Raw genomic sequence first — 21,488 nt, forward strand, 5'->3', positions numbered from 1 at the left:
GGTCATGGCGCGGCACACAAGCAACTAGCAGCGATAAGGTGGCGATGATGTGGCGAACCGAGATGCGAAAAATCACTATGATGGCAAGTGTCTCAAACTGATCCCCGAGGTCTAAAAACAGTATAGCCTTAGAAAAAAATTTATCGAAATTTTCGAGAGTGCTTCGGAAAGCGTGCAGGCACAAAAAAAATGTCGCTATAACGGCCAGTGGCGAAAATTTATCGCCAAGGTGAAAAATCAATGTAGCCAAAAAAAAATCGGAGGCGTTCCCAGACTTTTTTTTGTTCTCCTTCACAATTCTTTACCGGCGGCCGAAACTTATCTCACGAGAAATTTTTTCTACAACACGGACGAAATTAGAAGGAAACAACTAAGGAGGAAAAACAATAAAACCTAACTCTACTCGGACTCTGTCGCGGCAGAGAAACAGCAACAATCAGTGCCGCGGTAGGAAACGGGGTATATGGTAGATGCGGGTGTATATGGCAGGTGTATATGGCGATGACGGAAGTATATGGCAGGTGTATATGGCAGGTGTATATGGTGATGTATATATGGAGATGGCGGAAATATGTGGCAGGTGTATATGGCGATGATGGCGGTGATCTGCGTATGGTGCGAGTGGCGGCAGCGTGACTAATATGACCAGAACTCGAAACTCTAAATGAACTAGACGCTAAGACCAGCAACTCGACACGAAGATGCAGACACAAATTCAACTATGCAAAACTGAAAAGACAATGCAAAGACGTGGTAGGGGGGTTTATAGGACGATATGATCTAAACCCTAACTGCATTTTTTGGCTTTTCGTGGTTTATGGGTATGATGGCAGATGCAATCTACACTAGGAAAACAGTAAAATCTCACCGAGCAACCTGGAATCTGATACCACTTGATAGGGCAAAGGTGTCTGATCTTTCGATGAGATGAATATAGATCGATTTGTTGGTGGATTTCATGCTTGACGATCCGACTACACGTGCTAAGCTCGTGCGCCAATGCAATCGCTAGGACAATCTCCGGGAGTTACTGATCTTGCGGATGCACGATCAGCCTGACGAGCGAGGGTCTTAATTCCTACCTGAAATCGAGAACAAGTAAGAATTAATATTGCAATCAGAATATTGTGGATGAAAGATGAAAGTTTATTGAATAAGGTGGGATTCCGAATAGTCGGTCTTGTTCTGGGCGTTGGCCTCAAAAGAAGTACACGAGAGTTGCAGCAATGGCTAACTTTTAATCTAATCAAAATCCGAGTCTAAACGTGACGGCTATGTGGGTATTTAAAGGAGGAAAAGGTGGGATTTCGGCCAGCCATACGTATGGTGGCCGAACCAAACCCTAGAAGGCCTTTCCCCCTTTAATACGGACTCTAAAAAGTGGCTGACTTAATTCCTGCGAAAATGACATGGGCCTGGCCTAAAACTAAAGGTGACGCAACACCATATTATGCTATGGACGAAATTATGAAGTGTGAAACTCTATATTTCATCCATGTCTTCATCTCTTTTTATGGTGGCTTGAAAGTTCTGAAATCTCCACTTGTGGTGTCATCTTCAATCATCAAGTACTTGCTGCCATCTCCTCGATCCATGTGTGATCATGCTCCAATGCTTGTCCTCCTCATCCATGCTAGGTCCATCATTCCTAAAAGTAACAAACATATCTGATTTAGGCAGCATCATATTCTTCTGTGTGTGAGGAATAGTTCCAAGAAACGAAAGTACCTGATAGTTAAGTTGTTTGGCACGAGCTCAAGTGATTGGTCATTGTATTTGTTTGGCTGTAGGTACAGCGGTTGTATCAATAGATGTGATGTCCTCATCACTTTGTCCCGGTTAGGATGATTATAGATAATGCTTTGTTGGATTTTGAGTGCATTCATCACATCAAATAAGAGAAGGATCCAACAACAAAAAATTGCGCGTATAAATTGGATTTACCAAAGGAGTATGACAGGGGTGATTGGTCATTCTTGAAGAAAGTGATGCAAAAGTTGGGTTTCTCTCACCGGTTGTGTACTGGGTAATGATGTAATTGGACATTCTTGAAGAAAGTGATGAAAAAGTTGAGTTTCTCTCACCGGTTGCCGCCTAGTCATCGAACATGGAGAAGTCGAGGTTGTCATCATCGGTGTTGCCTCCTCTTCCTCCATCGTGGAGCCTCTCCTCGTGCATGGTGTACGCCGCCGCCTCTACGGCGACGCGTTCAGGATTTTGGCGGCGGAGGTTGGCCATGTACTCATCACCAGCGCGCTCCACCTCGAGGCATTCCCACGCCTCGCGGTCCTCCCTCGCAAGCTGGGCCGTGCCACCGTGGTGGGGAGGCGCGACGAGCTCCGACACGGGCTCAGCGGTGCCGACCAAAGAATTTGAGCTCTCCGCACTCACTGCCGTGGAGCCTAACCTTCTCGATTTCATGCCTCCACGCCGCATGCGCTGCCGACTGGAAGGTGTCTAGCCAGATCTGTCATTCGGTGCTCTGGTCGGTGATCTCGGCCACCCAGGTTCCCCACTCGCATTGACGCACGCCGTGGTAGCGTCTATGCGGTGGCGATGAAAGGTCGGCAGGGGCGCTAGTTCGGCGACACTGTGATGGGCGGTTTGCGGCTGACGCTGCGGATGGGCGGAAACGAGCAGTGGCGGGAAGATCCGGCCATGGGGATGGTTTTGGCGGCGATGGGGATTGGTTTGGCGGCGGCCGGAGGTGGTACGGTGGATGATGTGGCGATGGGGATAGATTTGCACCTCGGTCGGCCGCCGAGCAAATATAGGGGGAATGGGAAATATTTGCTCCTCAGTTGGATATATATGCGCCGCTAACCGATTTACGGTTTCTACTAGACTCGGTTCTTTCGGTTAGCGGCACAAATTTGCTCCTCTAAAGAGTGTAAGGGGAACGGTTAGGGATGCCGTAAAAGAACAACTAGTTGGTCACTAACGCCTTTTCTCTCTATATGATCTTCAAGTGTGTGTTGCTACTTGTAGAATATTTCAGGTTTTGAACAACCACAATGCTTTGAAAGCATTACGGTGTTTGTTTGTTTTTGGAGAAAATTCTTAAAATGTTATGAAATGTTTGCCACATTCCCTGAATACCTTCAATGCAATTGTCCCAGGAAGATATATCGAGTCAAATATTTTCACCATTTTAGTATTTTGTAAAGAAAAAGTGCGACATTTTTTTTCCTAGAGTAAACTGTTTCTGAATAACCTGGGTCCTGTATGGGCCATTCTTGGCCCATGCACACTGGTTACATAACAAATGAGAGAAGTATCCCTAAAAGAAAGTGACAGAGAGGAACTGGCCTGCTCCGCCGCCGGAGACGAGGAGGAGGCGCAGGAGCGAAATCGACCGGAACCATGGCGCTGCGGGCTCTCCTCCGGAAGGCGCCATCCCTCGCCGGCCGTCTCGGGGCGCCGCCGTCCTACGCGCCGTCCCCGGTGATCCAAGCTCTGCAGCCGGCGGCGGGGTCTCGATCCCTGTCGCAGCGTCCATCCGCAGCGGTAAGTGAAGGAGATATGCCCTAGAGGCAATAATAAAGTCGTTATTATTTATATCTTTATGTTTATGATAAATGTTTATATATCATGCTATAATTGTATTAACCGAAACATTAGTACATGTGTGATATGTAGACAACAAGAAGTCCCTAGTATGCCTCTTAAACTAGTTTGTTGATTAATGGATGATTAGTTTCATAATCATGAACATTGGATGTTATTAATAACAAGGTTATGTCATTGTATGAATGATGTAATGGACACACCCAATTAAGCGTAGCATAAGATCTCGTCATTAAGTTATTTGCTATAAGCTTTCGATACATAGTTACCTAGTCCTTATGACCATGAGATCATGTAAATCACTTATACCGGAAAGGTACTTTGATTACACCAAACACCACTGCGTAAATGGGTGGCTATAAAGGTGGGATTAAGTATCCGGAAAGTATGAGTTGAGGCATATGGATCAACAGTGGGATTTGTCCATCCCGATGACGGATAGATATACTCTGGGCCCTCTCGGTGGAATGTCGTCTAATGTCTTGCAAGCATATGAATGAGTTCATAAGAGACCACATACCACGGTACGAGTAAAGAGTACTTGTCAGGAGACGAGGTTGAACAAGGTATAGAGTGATACCGAAGATCAAACCTCGGACAAGTAAAATATCGCGTGACAAACGGAATTGGTATTGTATGTGAATGGTTCATTCGATCACTAAAGTCATCGTTGAATATGTGGGAGCCATTATGGATCTCCAGATCCCGCTATTGGTTATTGGTCGAAGTGAGTACTCAACCATGTCCGCATAGTTCACGAACCGTAGGGTGACACACTTAAAGTTGGATGTTGAAATGGTAGTACTTGAATATGGAATGGAGTTCGAATATTTGTTCGGAGTCCCGGATGAGATCCCGGACGTCACGAGGAGTTCCGGAATGGTCCGGAGAATAAGATTCATATATAGGATGTCATTTTATGTGAATTAAATTGACGCGGAAGGTTCTATGGAAGGTTCTAGAAGGTTCTAGAAAAGTCCGGAAGAAACCACCAAGGAAGGTGGAGTCCACATGGGACTCCACCTCCATGGCCGGCCAACCCTAGTGGGGGAGGAGTCCCAAGTGGACTCCCCCTTAGGGGGCCGGCCACCCCCCCATATGGGAGGTGGAACTCCCACCTCAAGTGGGAGTCCTAGCTTGGCTAGGTTTCCCCTCCATATGGAAGGTTTTTGGTTCGGGTCTTATTCGAAGACTTGGAGACCAACTCTTGGGGTTCCACCTATATAATGAGGGCCAAGGGGGAGGGGGCCGGCCACCTCAAACACCACCAAGTTGGCCGCACCCCATAGTGGCCGGCGCCCCCCTCTCCCCAAACCCTAGCCGCCCCGCTCCTCCACTTCCCGCACGCTTAGCGAAGCTCCGCCGGACTTCTCCACCACCACCGACACCACGCCATCGTGCTGTCGGATTCAAGAGGAGCTACTACTTCCGCTGCCCGCTGGAACGGGGAGGTGGACGTCGTCTTCATCAACAACCGAACGTGTGACCGAGTACGGAGGTGCTGCCCGTTCGTGGCACCGGAACCGATCGTGATCAAGATCTTCTATGCGCTTTTGCAAGCGGCAAGTGAACGTCTACCGCAGCAACAAGAGCCTCCTCTTGTAGGCTTTGGAATCTCTTCAAGGGTGAGACTCGATAAACCCCTCGTTGCTACCGTCTTCTAGATTGCATCTTAGCTTGGATTGCGTGTTCGCGGTAGGAAATTTTTTGTTTTCTATGCAACGTTATCCTACAGTGGTATCAGAGTCGTGTCTATGCATAGATGGTTGCACGAGTAGAACACAATGGTTTTGTGGGCGTTGATGCTCTTGTTATCTTTAGTTTGAGTACTTTGCATCTTTGTGGCATAGTGGGATGAAGCGGCTCGGACTAACTTTACATGACCGCGTTCATGAGACTTGTTCCTCGTTCGACATGCAACTTGTATTGCATAAGAGGCTTTGCGGGTGTCTGTCTCTCCTACTATAGTGAAGATTCAATTTACTCTTCTATTGAAAACATTAGTATCAACGTTGTGGTTCATGTTCGTAGGTAGATTAGATCTCTCTCAAAAACCCTAAACCACGTAAAATATGCAAACCAAATTAGAGACGTCTAACTTGTTTTTGCAGGGTTTGGTGATGTGATATGGCCATAATGTGATGATGAATATGTATGAGATGATCATTATTGTATTGTGGCAACCGGCAGGAGCCTTATGGTTGTCTTTAAATTTCATGTTGAGTAGTATTTCAAAGTAGTTGTAATAGTTGCTACATGGAGGACAATCATGAAGACGGCGCCATTGACCTTGATGCTACGCCGACGATGATGGAGATCATGTCCGAAGATGATGGAGATCATGTCCGTGCTTTGGAGATGAAGATCAAAGGCGCAAAGATAAAAGGGCCATATCATATCACATATGAACTGCATGTGATGTTAATCCTTTTATGCATCTTATTTTGCTTAGATCGCGACGGTAGCATTATAAGATGATCCCTCACTAAAATCTCAAGATAATAAAGTGTTCATCCTTAGTAGCACCGTTGCCAAGACTTGTCGTTTCGAAGCATCTCGTGATGATCGGGTGTGATAGAATCAACAAGTGCATACAACGGGTGCAAGAGCTTTGCACATGCGGATACTAAGGTGGCCTTGACGAGCCTAGCATGTACAGACATGGTCTCGGAACACGTGATACCGAAAGGTAGAGCATGAATCATATGGTTGATATGATGAACACTTTGAGTGTTCGCCATTGAAATCACACCTTGTCTCGTGATGATCGGACATAGGTGCGGTGGATTTGGTTCGTGTGATCACTAAGACAATGCGAGGGATATTGTTTTGAGTGGGAGTTCACCTAGATTTTTAATTATGTTGAATTAAAATTTGAACTCAAATTTGTCATAAACTTAGTCTAAACTTTTGCAAATATATGTTGTAGAGATGGCGTCCTCAATCAATTTTAATCAGTTCCTAGAGAAAGAGAAACTTAAGAGCAACGGTAGCAACTTCACCGACTGGTTCCGTCATGTGAGGATCTTCCTCTCTGGCGGAAATCTGCAATATGTGCTTGATGCACCGCTAGGTGACCCTCCTGCAGAAACTGAAACCGATGAAGTAAAAGCTGTTTACGAGACTCGGAAAATACGGTACTCTCAAGTTCAGTGTGCCATCCTATGCAGTCTGGAATCCGATCTTCAAAAACGTTTTGAGCACCACGATCCTCATGAGTTGATGAAAGAGCTGAAAGCTATTTTTGAGACTCATGCGGCCGTGGAATGCTATGAAGCATCGAAACAATTCTTCAGCTGCATGATGGAAGAAGGCAGCTCCGTTAGTGAGCACATGCTCGCCATGACCGGGCATGCGAAGAAACTCAGTGACTTGGGAATAGTGATTCCTAACAGACTGGGGATTAATCGTGTCCTTCAATCACTGCCACCAAGTTACAAGAACTTTGTGATGAACTACAATATGCAGAACATGAACAAGGAGTTACCTGAACTCTTTGGCATGCTAAAAGCTGCTGAGATTGAGATCAAGAAAGAGCACCAAGTGTTGATGGTCAACAAGACCACCAGTTTCAAGAAACAGGGCAAGTCTAAGGGAAAATTCAAGAAGGGTGGCAAGAAAGCTGCCACGCCTCCTGTGAAACCTAAGAACGGCCCTAAGCCTGATGCTGAGTGCTATTACTGCAAGGAGAAGGGACACTGGAAGCGTAATTGCTCCAAGTATCTGGCTGATCTGAAGAGCGGCCTTGTCAAGAAAAAGAAAGAAGGTATATCTGATATACATGTTATAGATGTTTATCTCACTGGTTCTCGTTCTAGTACTGGGTATTTGATACTGGTTCGGTTGCTCATATCTGTAACTCGAAACAGGAACTAAAGAATAAACGAAGACTATTGAAAGATGAAGTGACGATGCGCGTTGGAAATGGATCCAAAGTCGATGTGATCGCTGTCGGCACACTTCCTCTACATCTACCTTCGGGATTAGTTTTAAGCCTAAATAATTGTTATTTTGTACCCGCGTTGAGCATGAACATTATATCTGGATCTTGTTTAATGCAAGACGGTTATTCATTCAAGTCTGAGAATAATGGTTGTTCTATTTTTATGAATAATATCTTTTATGGTCGAGCACCACAAAAGAATGGCTTATTTCTGTTAGATCTCGATAGTAGTGATACGCATATGCATAACATAGATGCTAAGCGAATTAAATTAAATGATAATTCTACTTATATGTGGCACTGTCGTCTTGGTCATATTGGAGTGAAACGCATGAAGAAACTCCATACTGATGGATTACTTGAATCACTTGACTTTGAGTCACTTGATAGATGCGAAGCATGTCTAATGGGAAAAATGACAAAGACTCCATTTTCTGGTATGATGGAGCGAGCTACTGACTTATTGGAAATCATACATACCGATGTATGTGGACCAATGAGCGTAGCATCGCGCGGTGGTTATCGTTATGTTCTAACCTTCACAGATGATCTGAGTAGATATGGGTATATCTATTTCATGAAACATAAATCCGAAACTTTCGAGAAGTTTAAGGAATTCCAAAGTGAAGTAGAAAATCAACGTAACAAGAAGATCAAATTTCTACGATCTGATCGTGGAGGTGAATATCTGAGTTATGAGTTTGGCATGCATTTAAAGAAATGCGGAATACTTTCACAATTGACACCGCCGGGAACACCTCAACGTAACGGTGTGTCCGAACGTCGTAATCGAACTCTCTTAGATATGGTTCGTTCTATGATGTCTCTTACTGATTTGCCGTTATCATTTTGGAGTTATGCATTAGAGACAGCCGCATTCACTTTAAATAGAGCACCATCAAAATCCGTAGAAACGACACCGTATGAATTATGGTTTAATAAGAAACCTAAGCTGTAGTTCCTGAAAGTTTGGGGTTGCGAAGCCTATGTAAAGAAGTTACAACCGGACAAGCTAGAACCCAAAGCGGAGAAATGCGTCTTCATAGGATACCCTAAGGAAACTATAAGGTATACTTTCTATCACAAATCCGAAGGCAAAATCTTTGTTGCTAAGAACGGAACCTTTCTTGAGAAAGAATTTCTCACTAAAGAAGTGACTGGAAGAAAAGTAGAACTCGATGAGATTGATGAATCTATACTCGTTGATCGAGTAGCGCAAGCAGGAAGTTGTACCTGTACCGCCTACACCGGCAACAGAGGAAGCTAATGATAATGATCATGAAACTTCGAACGAGGAAACCATCGAACCTCGCAGATCGACAAGGGAACGTACCACTCCTGATTGGTATGATCCTTGTCTAAATGTCATGATTGTGGATAACAATGATGAGGACCCTGCGACGTATGAAGAAGCGATGATGAGCCCAGATTCCAACAAATGGCAAGAAGCCATGAAATCCGAAATGGGATCCATGTATGATAACAAAGTATGGACTTTGGTAGACTTAACTGATAGCCGAAAGGCTGTCGAGAATAAATGGATCTTCAAGAGAAAAACAGATGCGATGGTAATATTATCGTCTATAAAGCTCGACTTGTCGCAAAGGGTTTCCGACAAATTCAAGGAGTTGACTACGATGAGACTTTCTCACCTGTAGCGAAGCTAAAATCTGTGAGGATTTTGTTAGCAATAGCTGCATTTTTCGATTATGAGATTTGGCAGATGGATGTCAAAACGGCGTTCCTTAATGGAGACATTGAGGAAGAGTTGTATATGGTACAACCCAAAGGTTTTGTCGATCCTAAAAATGCTGACAAAGTATGCAAACTTCAGAGTTCAATCTATGGATGAAGCAAGCATCAAGAAGTTGGAACCGACGCTTTGATAAAGTGATCAAAGACTTCGGGTTTATACAGTGTCATGGAGAGGCCTGTATTTACAAGAAAGTGAGTGGGAGCTCTGTAGCATTCCTGATATTATATGTAGATGACATATTGTTGATCGGAAATGATATAGAACTATTAAGCAGTGTTAAAGGTTATTTGAATAATAGTTTTTCAATGAAAGACCTTGGTGAAGCATCGTATATATTAGGCATCAAGATTTATAGAGATAGATCAAGACGCCTAATAGGGCTATCACTGAGTACATATCTGGACAAGATTCTAAAGAAGTTTAGAATGGACGAAAGTAAGAAAGGGTTCTTACCTATGTTACCAGGCAAAGTCTTGAGTAAGACTCAAGGACCGGCTACGGCAGAAAAAGAGAAAGGATGAGTAAAATCCCCTATGCCTCGGCAGTAGGATCTATCATGTATGCCATGCTATGTACTAGACCGGATATAGCACATGCTGTTAGTTTGACTAGCAGATATCAAAGTGATCCAGGAATGGAACACTGGACAGCGGTCAAGAATATCCTGAAGTACTTGAAAAGAACTAAGGATATGTTTCTTTGTTATGGAGGTGACCAAGAGCTCGTTGTAAGTGGTTACACCGATGCAAGTTGGAACACCGATCCCGATGACTCTAAGTCACAATCTGGGTACGTGTTTATATTGAATGGTGCCGCAAAAGCTGGGCAAGCTCGAAGCAGTGCACGGTGGCAAAGTCTTCAACAGAATCAGAGTACATAGCGGCTTCAGAGGCTTCATCAGAAGCGGTATGGATGAAGAGGTTCATTGTAGAGCTCGGTGTGGTTCCTAGTGCATTGGACCCATTAATCATTTACTGTGATAACATGGGTGCCATCGCCAATGCACAAGAGCCAAGGTCACACAAGAGGCTGAAACATATCAAGCTGCGTTACCACTCGATTCGCGAGTACATCGAAGATAGAGAAGTAAAGATTTGCAAAGTACACACTGATCTGAATGTAGCAGATCCGTTGACTAAAGCTCTCCCTAGGGCAAAGCATGACCAACACCAGAATGCCATGGGTGTTAGGTATATTACAATGTAATCTAGATTATTGACTCTAGTGCAAGTGGGAGAATGAAGGAGATATGCCCTAGAGGCAATAATAAAGTCGTTATTATTTATATCTTTATGTTTATGATAAATGTTTATATATCATGCTATAATTGTATTAATCGAAACATTAGTACATGTGTGATATGTAGACAACAAGAAGTCCCTAGTATGCCTCTTAAACTAGCTTGTTGATTAATGGATGATTAGTTTCATAATCATGAACATTGGATGTTATTAATAACAAGGTTATGTCATTGTATGAATGATGTAATGGACACACCCAATTAAGCGTAGCATAAGATCTCGTCATTAAGTTATTTGCTATAAGCTTTCGATACATAGTTACCTAGTCCTTATGACCATGAGATCATGTAAATCACTTATACCGGAAAGGTACTTTGATTACACCAAACACCACTGCGTAAATGGGTGGCTATAAAGGTGGGATTAAGTATCCGGAAAGTATGAGTTGAGGCATATGGATCAACAGTGGGATTTGTCCATCCCGATGACGGATAGATATACTCTGGGCCCTCTCGGTGGAATGTCGTCTAATGTCTTGCAAGCATATGAATGAGTTCATAAGAGACCACATACCACGGTACGAGTAAAGAGTACTTGTCAGGAGACGAGGTTGAACAAGGTATAGAGTGATACCGAAGATCAAACCTCGGACAAGTAAAATATCACGTGACAAACGGAATTGGTATTGTATGTGAATGGTTCATTCGATCACTAAAGTCATCGTTGAATATGTGGGAGCCATTATGGATCTCCAGATCCCGCTATTGGTTATTGGTCGAAGTGAGTACTCAACCATGTCCGCATAGTTCACGAACCGTAGGGTGACACACTTAAAGTTGGATGTTGAAATGGTAGTACTTGAATATGGAATGGAGTTCGAATATTTGTTCGGAGTCCCGGATGAGATCCCGGACGTCACGAGGAGTTACGGAATGGTCCGGAGAATAAGATTCATATATAGGATGTCATTTTATGTGAATTAAATTGACGCGGAAGGTTCTATGGAAGGTTCTAGAAGGTTCTAGAAAAGTCCAGAAGAAACCACCAAGGAAGGTGGAGTCCACATGGGACTCCACCTCCATAGCCGGCCAACCCTAGTGGGGGAGGAGTCCCAAGTGGACTCCCCCTTAGGGGGCCGGCCACCCCCCCATATGGGAGGTGGAACTCCCACCTCAAGTGGGAGTCCTAGCTTGGCTAGGTTTCCCCTCCATATGGAAGGTTTTTGGTTCGGGTCTTATTCGAAGACTTGGAGACCAACTCTTGGGGTTCCACCTATATAATGAGGGCCAAGGGGGAGGGGGCCGGCCACCTCAAACACCACCAAGGTGGCCGCACCCCATAGTGGCCGGCGCCCCCCTCTCCCCAAACCCTAGCCGCCCCGCTCCTCCACTTCCCGCACGCTTAGCGAAGCTCCGCCGGACTTCTCCACCACCACCGACACCACGCCGTCGTGCTGTCGGATTCAAGAGGAGCTACTACTTCCGCTGCCCGCTGGAACGGGGAGGTGGACGTCGTCTTCATCAACAACCGAACGTGTGACCGAGTACGGAGGTGCTGCCCGTTCGTGGCGCCGGAACCGATCGTGATCAAGATCTTCTACGCGCTTTTGCAAGCGGCAAGTGAACGTCTACCGCAGCAACAAGAGCCTCCTCTTGTAGGCTTTGGAATCTCTTCAAGGGTGAGACTCGATAAACCCCTCGTTGCTACCGTCTTCTAGATTGCATCTTGGCTTGGATTGCGTGTTCGCGGTAGGAAATTTTTTGTTTTCTATGCAACGTTATCCTACAGTAAGTACCCAAAATTCCGTCCTTCTCTGCTCCTCCGTTCACCACCGGGTGCCCTCGTCATCATCCAGGAAATAGGTGTCAGGATCCTGCTAGGATCTGATGAACTAGGATAGGTAAAATAGGGAATTTAGAGGAATTAAGGCAAAAACTATGTAAATTGCTGGATATAAACTGCAGAAAATTAAGGCAGGAAAGTAAGAACTGGTACTAGACAAATTTGGTACTCCCTCCGTTTCTTTCTATAGTGCCTATAGATTTTTGGCATTTGTTTCAGAATATAAGGTTGTAGCTTGGCTTTTTTTTAATTACCCCCTCCCCTGTTCAGCTCCCACACAACATGCGTGAGAAAAAATCCATACAAAATTGAAAACAATTAATTGAGATGCCTAATGCATGGTCCAACGATTCCTTAAAATTAGGCAACAATGTTTTACTTTCCTTAATTGAACTTGGCTGCACATATATGGAGAATCAACAAGAGAGATTTGTGGGATTTGTTACGGTAAGTTAGGAAGATATGGATTTCGCAAATTTTATGTTGATCTCAAATCGTTCAGCTAGAAGGTCTTACGTAAAAAATACTCTTGCGCTAATTTCCGTGCCAAAAAACTATAGGCACTACAAAATGAAACAGAGAGAGTATTTGATTTCTTGATTGCTTTCACAGGATACACAGATAGCCTTATATGGAGTGAGGCTAGGTACAAGATGATGGACTAGTTGAAAAACCAATACTGCCCTCACACACTAATAACCAGTAGTAACCCCATATTACCTACCAATACCATTCCCTGACATTCCTCCCTTCTTCAGGCCATTGCTCAGTAATGGATAAACAAGTTTCTACAGAAACTTTCTTCATGTTAAGGAACTTGAAAATGGATCAGCCAAAGAGGAATTCCATGACAATGAAATAGTAAACTCATTGCAGTGTATCTCTGAAAAATCTGGCAATAGGGAATACCATCGAATATTGATCTCCAAAAATGAAGCACTGCTGCAATGTTGCTTTTTTGCTGAAGCAGATATGTAGGGGGACAACACATATTGGCAGTGGTATCAATTTGAGTATCATACTTCACAACCAATAAAAGCCGCATTGCATATTCAGTTCCTTTACTCAAGGTCTGCAACCACAAGAGCTCATATAAGAAGAGTTTGATACCTGGATCCCATTGCACCTGTTTTCCTTTCTCCAGTGAGAGCTCCCACATAGAAGAAATGTTCATATTGTGTAGAGGACATGGAATCAGAGGAAAAAAGTGCAGCTTTTTATATGAGAACCATTGTATCCCAGGATTCCATGTAGAAGGCAATATAGGATATGCTTCACGTAAACTGAACATCAAACAGCTCACGCTGCATCTTGTTGTACTCCTAACACTTCTTAGATCCCAAAGCAACCCTTCCTTGTCATTGTTTAGATCGCAATGATGTTGACATGGAGATATGCCACACTTGAGAAATGAGAGATCCGGGTTACTGCCAGGGATGCCATGCTTGTTGATGAGCATATCTTGCTTCTTGAAATTTATTTCAGAGCTCTCATCAGTGTAGTGCACGGTTGTTCCTTGAACAAACAGTGAAGAGGCAGCCTGGATGCTCTTTTCGTTTGTGAGATTGACGGACCGGTCAGCATGTATAACATGACCAATTGGAAATGTAAAATCTGTAGCCTCGTGACTGAATGCATTATCTGAAGCGTTATTGAAACACACTGCAAGCAGTCCGTGATCAGATTCCCCTGAGGATAATTTTGCACCACAATGGGGTTCCTCACAATCATAGATGGGCTTCTCACTAGCATATTGATTTTGCTGACCAACAATTTCACACAACTCACTGACAAAATTCAGGGAAGCGCTTCTATCTTCCTCATACACATCATATACTGGCATTTCTTCAAACAGGCCAGGAACATCTTGCACACTCATCGACACTTGCATGTCGTCAACATGCATGAGTAGCGGTGTTGAAGAAGCTGGACTGCCTTGGCTCACCATTGTAGCTGCCTGAACTACTTCTGACTTGCACAGCTTAACTGCCACTTTAGGACCATGGCTTGAAGGTAATTCATCAAGAATTTGCATTGGTGCGGGCTGTTCAATTACTCGTTGATTGGGCATAGTAGATGTGTCATGCTCTGTGCTCTCACGTGCAAAAATATTACCAACGCCAAGGGAGGGACAGAGAACTTGCAGCTCACTTCCTAGTGCGTATTTGACCTCTATATAGCAACATGAGTGATAAAGAGAATGCCCCTGTAGTAATCTTAAAGCTAGGCTGGCCATTTGATGTTGTTGGTACTGAATCAGAACTTGATGTGCAGTCAAAGGGGATGCATATACAATCTTCTCCACTGATCCATAAAGTGAGAAGACATGATTAAGCATGTCTAACGTCACCGGATACATGGCATTAAGAATTCTGACTAAAAGAACTCTCCCTTGCAGAGTTGGCATAGCATCAAAAAGTTGGTGTGGCCTTTCAATAGAACTTGAGCACCATTCAGATTGGGGATTTATAGCATTGGGGACCCAAAGTGGAGAAAGTGAACCTGACTGTGTGGATGGGGTATAATTCTCATTACCGTGAGGTTCATGCTGATGTGTTACGGTAGTTGACCTTGGGTCGAAAATCTGCGGGGCTCCACTTCCAGCACCATTATCTCCAGGAAGTGGGAATGCTTCTGCTGCAATTGGAATGGAGCAATTGAAGTGTACATTCCACATACCTGGTGTTGGCCTTTGACCAAACAGTTGGTGTGTGTAGCCTGGTACTGGCCTAGGATCAAACACCTCATGCGCACTATGTTCAGCTACCATGAACGTAGACACAACTGGATGATCCTGATACCCAATCCATGTGCCACTATCCATGGGAGACCCAAAACAGCCGTAACGATTCACCTTCGAGCAAGCAGATTCGAAATTCTGGACACCACAGAGCTTCGATGCCCTGCCCGTAGCGCTGAACTGTGCCACAAACACAATCACCAGTAATCGGAACGGAGAGCTGATCGATGCAGTAGACCTGCTTGCTGTAGAACGTGGTCAAGAACACCACAAACACCGCCAGCAGCTAGCCCCACTAACACTGACCAGCCAATCAGCTCTGTCAGTTGTGGTTCGCGTGGCTGCCTTGGGTGTTCATCATGGTTCGCTCGGCTCCTGCTGAAGGAGTGCATGGATTAGGATCTCGGAGTTGGATGAGTTTTCTTGGCGGTACTTGGGTCGGCTTGCTAGGCCTTGGTGAGTTGTTGCCTGATGTGCGGCGGCCCTGAATGGTGGGCGTGGTGGTAAACTGGTGGCGGGTGCCCCAATGCGTGCGTCGAGAGTCTGCCTGCTCTCAGCCAGATCTAGGTGCGTCGCGTCTTCTCGTCACCCCATGTGGCCGGTGATACTGTGGTCGGGTACCAGGCGAAAGCCTTGTCCGGTAGTTGCTGGCACCAACGATGGTGCCTCATTTGGCGCCTCTTTTTCCTCATTGGAGGCGTCATCGTGGGTCATGACACTTTGTGGCCCATCTCTGGATCAGGCAGCGACTATGCTTCGGTGTCGTTCCCTTCTTTCAGGTGCTGCCTGGGGAGCCTAGAGTCTGCCGGTTGACATGTTGTGTTTGGTTGGCGGTCGTCGGTGGTGGCCTTCTTGACGTGGTCTTGGCTTTGGTTGGGTGATCGTGTTCCTAGGGTGATCTTGTTCAACTTCGGGGGTGTTTGGTGTGGCTTTTTTTGGCTTTTGGGCTTGAAAAGCCAGCCACTTTTTTAAATAGTCTTTTTTTTGGCTTTTGGATTTTGGAAGCCAAAAACAAAGATCCTATTCTTTTGGCTTCCAAAATCCAAAAGCCAAAAAAAGCACCTATTTAGGTGCTTTTGGTGGCTTTTGCCAAAGCCAAAAGCCAAAAAAAGCCACACCAAACACCCCCTTCGTTTGGGTGATTTGTTCACTTTGTTACATTCGATTAGATTCTAACATTTATTATGTTTGCACGGTGCGGCGGTGCCCTTGATTTGCAGGGGCCCCAAGCAGAGTACTCTGAAGAATTGCTGCGGGAGAAATCAGATCGTGCGCATGCAGAGTTCAAGAGGAACATGAAGGTGATACAGCAGCAAATGGATGAGCAGTGGAGGTATGTGATATGCTGATTTTGGTTGTGTGTAGGGTTCGCCGGGGGGTATTTCCGCATTTTGTCTAGGATGCACGCAGTTAATGGCATGGTTGGAGTTTCTGATTTTCTCCGTGGTGCGGGAATTAGGTATTTGTGTTTGGCTCCCAACCAAACGGGTCCTGGCATATGAGCATCCGCTCATTCAATTTTGTATGTGATCTGTCAAGCGTGAGCCTTCATTGGTATATGTTTGTGTGAGAAAACAGCATTGAGGATATGATTTGTTATGGCCTCATGGTGCGGCAGACTGTACAGATTAGCATTCTGACACTGACTGTAGTAGCAGCAGCTACTTTCTCTGTATAAATATTCTTCAGTCCTCTCGCATTTAGGGATCACCTTTTATTTTCTTTGTCATTACTCTAACACCATTGGTTTAGGAGCTGGCAGTTTAATATTCAGATAACGTGAAAGCGATGTTCTGGAATTAGTGATGTTTAAATGGCAATAGACAGTCTTATACTACCGCTTCTCCTATAGCTATTTTACTCTTTCTTCATAACGGTTGACATTTTTGTTTTTTCACATCGCCTCTGTTTTCCACTAATCCCTCCACCCTTCATAAAGAAGCAAATTTTTACTGCTGCCACAAAATCAAAATTATCCTTATATAAATGTTTGATCCCAAATGACACACTGAAGATTAGTCACCTAGTGAAAATGTGCAAAAAGCCTCTGAGTCAACTTGAGGTTGGAACTTGACCATTTTTTTCTCTAGAAATATAAACGTGCTTTAGTCATCAAAACAACTGTTTTGCGTTTGACACTTGCTGTAGTAGCAGCTGCTACTATCAGCAAGTGATAGTTGAAGTATGGCCAGTTTTTAGTTATGTCAAATATGTATGATAAATTATCATGCGAGTCTTGATAATAGAAACCTTGTCGTTGTAGTGAGCACTTCAAAGCTCTTACTTTCTCTTCTGTGGGACGATGAACAACCTTGAAATGAATAAAACTGCTAGTGCACGCGACTTTTCTATTTTCCCAGGACAATTGTTCAAGTGCTGGATGGTCCAAATTTACACTGAAACATGTTTTTGAGTGATGCATGCATCATACTTTCTGTCAAGTATACAAGCACATTGGGACAGACAGACCTGTTAGAACTAAAAGCGTGAAAGCGATGTTCTGGAATTAGTGATATTTACATGGCAATAGAGAGTTAGATACTACCGCTTCTCCTATAAGCTATTTTACTCTTTGTCCGTAACAGTTGAAGTTTTCCATTTCCACATCGCCTCTGTTTGCCACTAAACCCTCCGCCCTTCATAAAGGAGTATATGTTTACTGCTGCCACAAAATCAAAATCATCCTTATAGAATTGTTTGATCCGAAATGGCACAGTTAGCATTAGTCACCAAGTGGTATTTTTGTGGAGAATGTGCAAAAAGCCTCTCAGTCAGCTTGAGGTTACAACTTGACCTTTTTTTTCTCTCCAGAAATATAAACATGCTTTAGTCATCAAAACAACTGTTTTGCGTTTGACACTTGCTGTAGTAGCAGCAGCTACTTTCAGCAAATGATAGTTGAAGTATGGCCATTTTTTAGTTATGTTAAATACGTATGATAAATTATCATGTGAGTCTTGATAGCAGAAACCTTGAGGTTGTAGTGAAGCACTTCAAAGCTTCTACTTTCTTATCTGTACGACGATGAACAACCTTGAAATGAATAAAACTGCTAGGGCACGTGACCTTTTTCCGGGACAATTGTTCAAGTGTTGGATGTTCCAAATTTACACTGATATGCGTATTTTGAGTGATGCATGCATCATGCTTTCTGTCAACCACATTGGCATTGACAGACCTTGTTTATTGCAATTTTTCGTTTATTACACCGGATGAAATTTAGCTGTGGCAATGTATGATGTAACCAGACCTGTTAGAACTTAAAGTTTTGTAAATATTTTCTAGTGTTCATTCTTCTCTAATAAGTTGTCAGTTTTTCCTCATTCAATCTCTTTATTTACTGTTATGCCCTTTCATGCACAGGCTTGAGGTTGAGTTCTGGGCAAAACTTCGCGGGGAGCTGCACACGATTGAGAAGACCTGCAATGTTCTGATGTTCCTATGTGCGTCTACGGCCATCCTGTCGCTGACCAGTGCGATGTAGTGGAGTATGTGAGCGTGTGAGGCTTAAACCAATGATGTTGACGGAACCTGGTATGCAGTAATGTTTATGTGCTATGTCATGCATGTGCTGGATTCTAGGGTTTTAATGAGGTATATGCCGGATCTGTTTATCGGGATGAACACTGGATGTGCTTGCTACATGTAAATATATCTGAAAATGGTACGTACTACTACCTCTGTTTGGTATTGATTGACACACCCTGTTGTACCAGGTGCTGGTTTCAGTTAAAATACGAACGGATGGAGTACTTTATTTCTGAATGATGGGTGTGTACTTGTCATATATCAGTTTCACTTGTTTTGAGCATACCGTGATGGGCATGTGGGTAGAAGCCTACGACAACCGGTGCTAGGGATGGGACCAAGATTAGGTTTTGGAAAGATACCTGGTTTGGTACCTCTCCCTAGCTGTTCAATTTTTTGATCTTTTTGTGATCTGTAATGAACAAAATAAAACCATTTCCCAAGTTTGGGATGGATCTACCCTTATGCTCTCTTTCAGAAGGAATTTCCCTCCTCTCATGCAACTTTGGCAGGAGCTTGAGGGGGTTGTTTCCAGCATTACCTTTTCAAATGATTGTGATTCTCTAATCTGGAAATATGAATCGATTGGTATTTACTCATCTAGTTCTTTATATGCAATCATTAATTTTGGAGGGGTCATGCCCATATACATCCCTGCTGTTTGGAACCTCTGTTTGGAACCTGATAGTGCCACCCAGGGTTCACATTTTCCTCTGGCTCCTGTCTCACAATAAACTTATGACTAGAGATAATCTGCTAAAAAGGAAAATGAATAAACCTGTGTGTTGCATTTTCTGTTCAGAGGATGAAAGCATTGACCACCTTTTTTTCCGGTGCATTGTGGCAAAACAAATATGGAAAATTATAGCCAGTTTTTTCAACATTCAAATTGGCCATGATTACATATCTGTTGCTAAATTCTGGGTTGCAAATAATAAGCACCCAGTTCTGAATTCTATTTGTGCTGCCACTCTTTGGTGCATCTGGAAATTTCGTAATGATATGATTTTTAATGGGCAACCATGGCTTAATTTGCATCAGATTCTTCGTATGATTCTGCTTTCGGTCAGAAGATGGAATATCATTTTCAAGGATCCCATGCTTTCTCTCGTCGACCTTTTCTGCGAGCTGCTGGTGAAGGAGATGTCGATGAGTTTCAGCATCACAGGTGGCTGACTGAGCCTCGCCCCCGCCAAGGACCTTGCAATTCTCCTCCATCGGCTAAGAAGAAGGCTCTCCGTGGCACCTGGTCTACTCCTACCTCGACCTTGGAAGCGGCCTCGTGCATCTCTCCGCCGTGTACTGAAGCCTGAAGCCAGATCGCCCTTCACCTCCTGAAACTCTTTGAGAACGTCTGTTTTTGCCCCTGAAGGAACTTCCTGCTTCTGTCTATTTAACCTGTAGTCCTTGCTAGTTCTAGTTTGTTTCTGCTTTAGTTTTTACTATTCTGGCTACTTTCAGTTTGTAATAAGATCGTACTGAGAACCTCGGGCGTTTTTGGTTTCGTTGATTCATCAATGGAACTGGGAGAGGTCCCTCTCTGTTGCTCTAAAAAAAACAACCGGTGCTGGGAAATTTCTGAACGAGGCTGGCTTTCCCGTAAAACTTGGCGGTTACAATTCCATTCCGGTAAACGGTAAAGCGTAAGAGAGCCAACTAGGAGACAAAATCAATGGCGGAATAAATCCAAACAAAAACTTAGAGCATCTCGTCCCCCAAAAGGATTTGGGGACGACAAAAAAAAGTTCCCAGCCGCGTCCCCCAAATCCGCTTTTTGTCCGGCGCGTCCTGATATGGTGTTCGACGCCCCGAGCCCGTCCCCGCCCCACAAGGGAAGCTCCGGGCACGACGGACACAACGAAAAGCAAGGTGGGCTCCCACATGTCGGCGACTATTTCCATAAACCGTTGGTTCGCGCCTTTTTTCTCGTCGCTCCTTCCCTTCCGCGCCTCACACCCCTCCATCGCCGCTGGATTTGCCGGCCGTTTCGACTTCTGAGAGTCGGCACCATCGTCGCGGCTGGCACTCTCGCCGGTCGTTCCGCCGCCGCCGCTTTGTCAGCGCGTCCGAGAACGCGGCGTCAAATCCGCCCCACCTCCGCGCACACAAGGTGCTCGACGACTTGCCAGGTAGGCACGATTGGCTGCTGTTCGTTGCCTCGTCTGCCGCGGCACAATTTTAACCATTGATTTTGCTTCAGACATGGATAGCGACGACGAGATGATTTCCCTACTGCTGGAGGACGAGCAAGCCTTCGACGATGACCTCCGGGAGCATCTGTTGATTATCGCGTCCCTCCAGGACGTGCTTGACGCCGAGGCGGCGAAGAGGAAGAGGCCGCGTCGCGGAGGGTCAAGGCCGAGGAGAAGGAAGTCGAAGCCCCAGCAGAGGATGGAGCTGCACAACGACTACTTCGCAGATGAGGCAACACATGTCGACAATTTTCGGCGCCGATATTGGATGAGCAAGGGTTTGTTTATGAATATCCTCCACGGTGTCCGAGAGTTCGACCCCTACTTCAAACTCAAGTACGACGCTGTAGGCGTTGTCGGGTTCTCGTCGATTCAGAAGTGCACCGCTGCCATGAGGATGCTTACATATGGAGCACTTGCCGATACACAGGACGACTACCTTCGCATAAGTGAGTCTACTGCCATTGAGTGCATGTACAAGTTTTGGCTAGCTGTGGTGGAAAAGTTTGACAAATACTACTTGAAAGGGCCAACTGAGGAAGAGACTGCAAGGATGATGGCACAAAATGCTGCCAGAGGATTCGCTGGAATGCTTGAAAGCATCGATTGCATGCACTGGTCATGGAAGAACCGCACGTTTGCTTGGCAAGGTATATATAGAGGGCATCATGGATATTGC

General features: G+C 44.6%; 1 protein-coding gene across 1 annotated transcript; it reads left to right on the forward strand.

Moving 5' to 3' along the window:
- The first annotated feature begins 3,273 nt into the window (after window positions 1-3,273).
- Window positions 3,274-18,766, forward strand: LOC127330944 (uncharacterized). The gene is made up of 3 exons (XM_051357026.1): window positions 3,274-3,507; window positions 16,310-16,422; window positions 18,453-18,766. The coding sequence occupies exons 1-3, from the start codon at window positions 3,364-3,366 to the stop codon at window positions 18,571-18,573; spliced, it is 378 nt and encodes a 125-aa protein (XP_051212986.1). The 5' UTR covers window positions 3,274-3,363; the 3' UTR covers window positions 18,574-18,766.
- Window positions 18,767-21,488: the final 2,722 nt, after the last annotated feature.

The sequence above is a fragment of the Lolium perenne genome, chromosome 2, assembly GCF_019359855.2.
Source record: "Lolium perenne isolate Kyuss_39 chromosome 2, Kyuss_2.0, whole genome shotgun sequence".
Taxonomy (NCBI): Eukaryota; Viridiplantae; Streptophyta; class Magnoliopsida; order Poales; family Poaceae; genus Lolium; species Lolium perenne.

What these genes read in the sequence shown, in the direction of transcription:
- LOC127330944 (XM_051357026.1), top strand. Translation starts at nt 3,364, where the DNA reads ATGGCGCTGCGGGCTCTCCTCCGGAAGGCGCCATCCCTCGCCGGCCGT. An exon ending in CGCAGCGTCCATCCGCAGCG is followed by an intron (nt 3,508 to 16,309) that starts GTAAGTGAAGGA and finishes CTTGATTTGCAG; the next exon opens with GGGCCCCAAGCAGAGTACTC. An exon ending in CAAATGGATGAGCAGTGGAG is followed by an intron (nt 16,423 to 18,452) that starts GTATGTGATATG and finishes TTTCATGCACAG; the next exon opens with GCTTGAGGTTGAGTTCTGGG.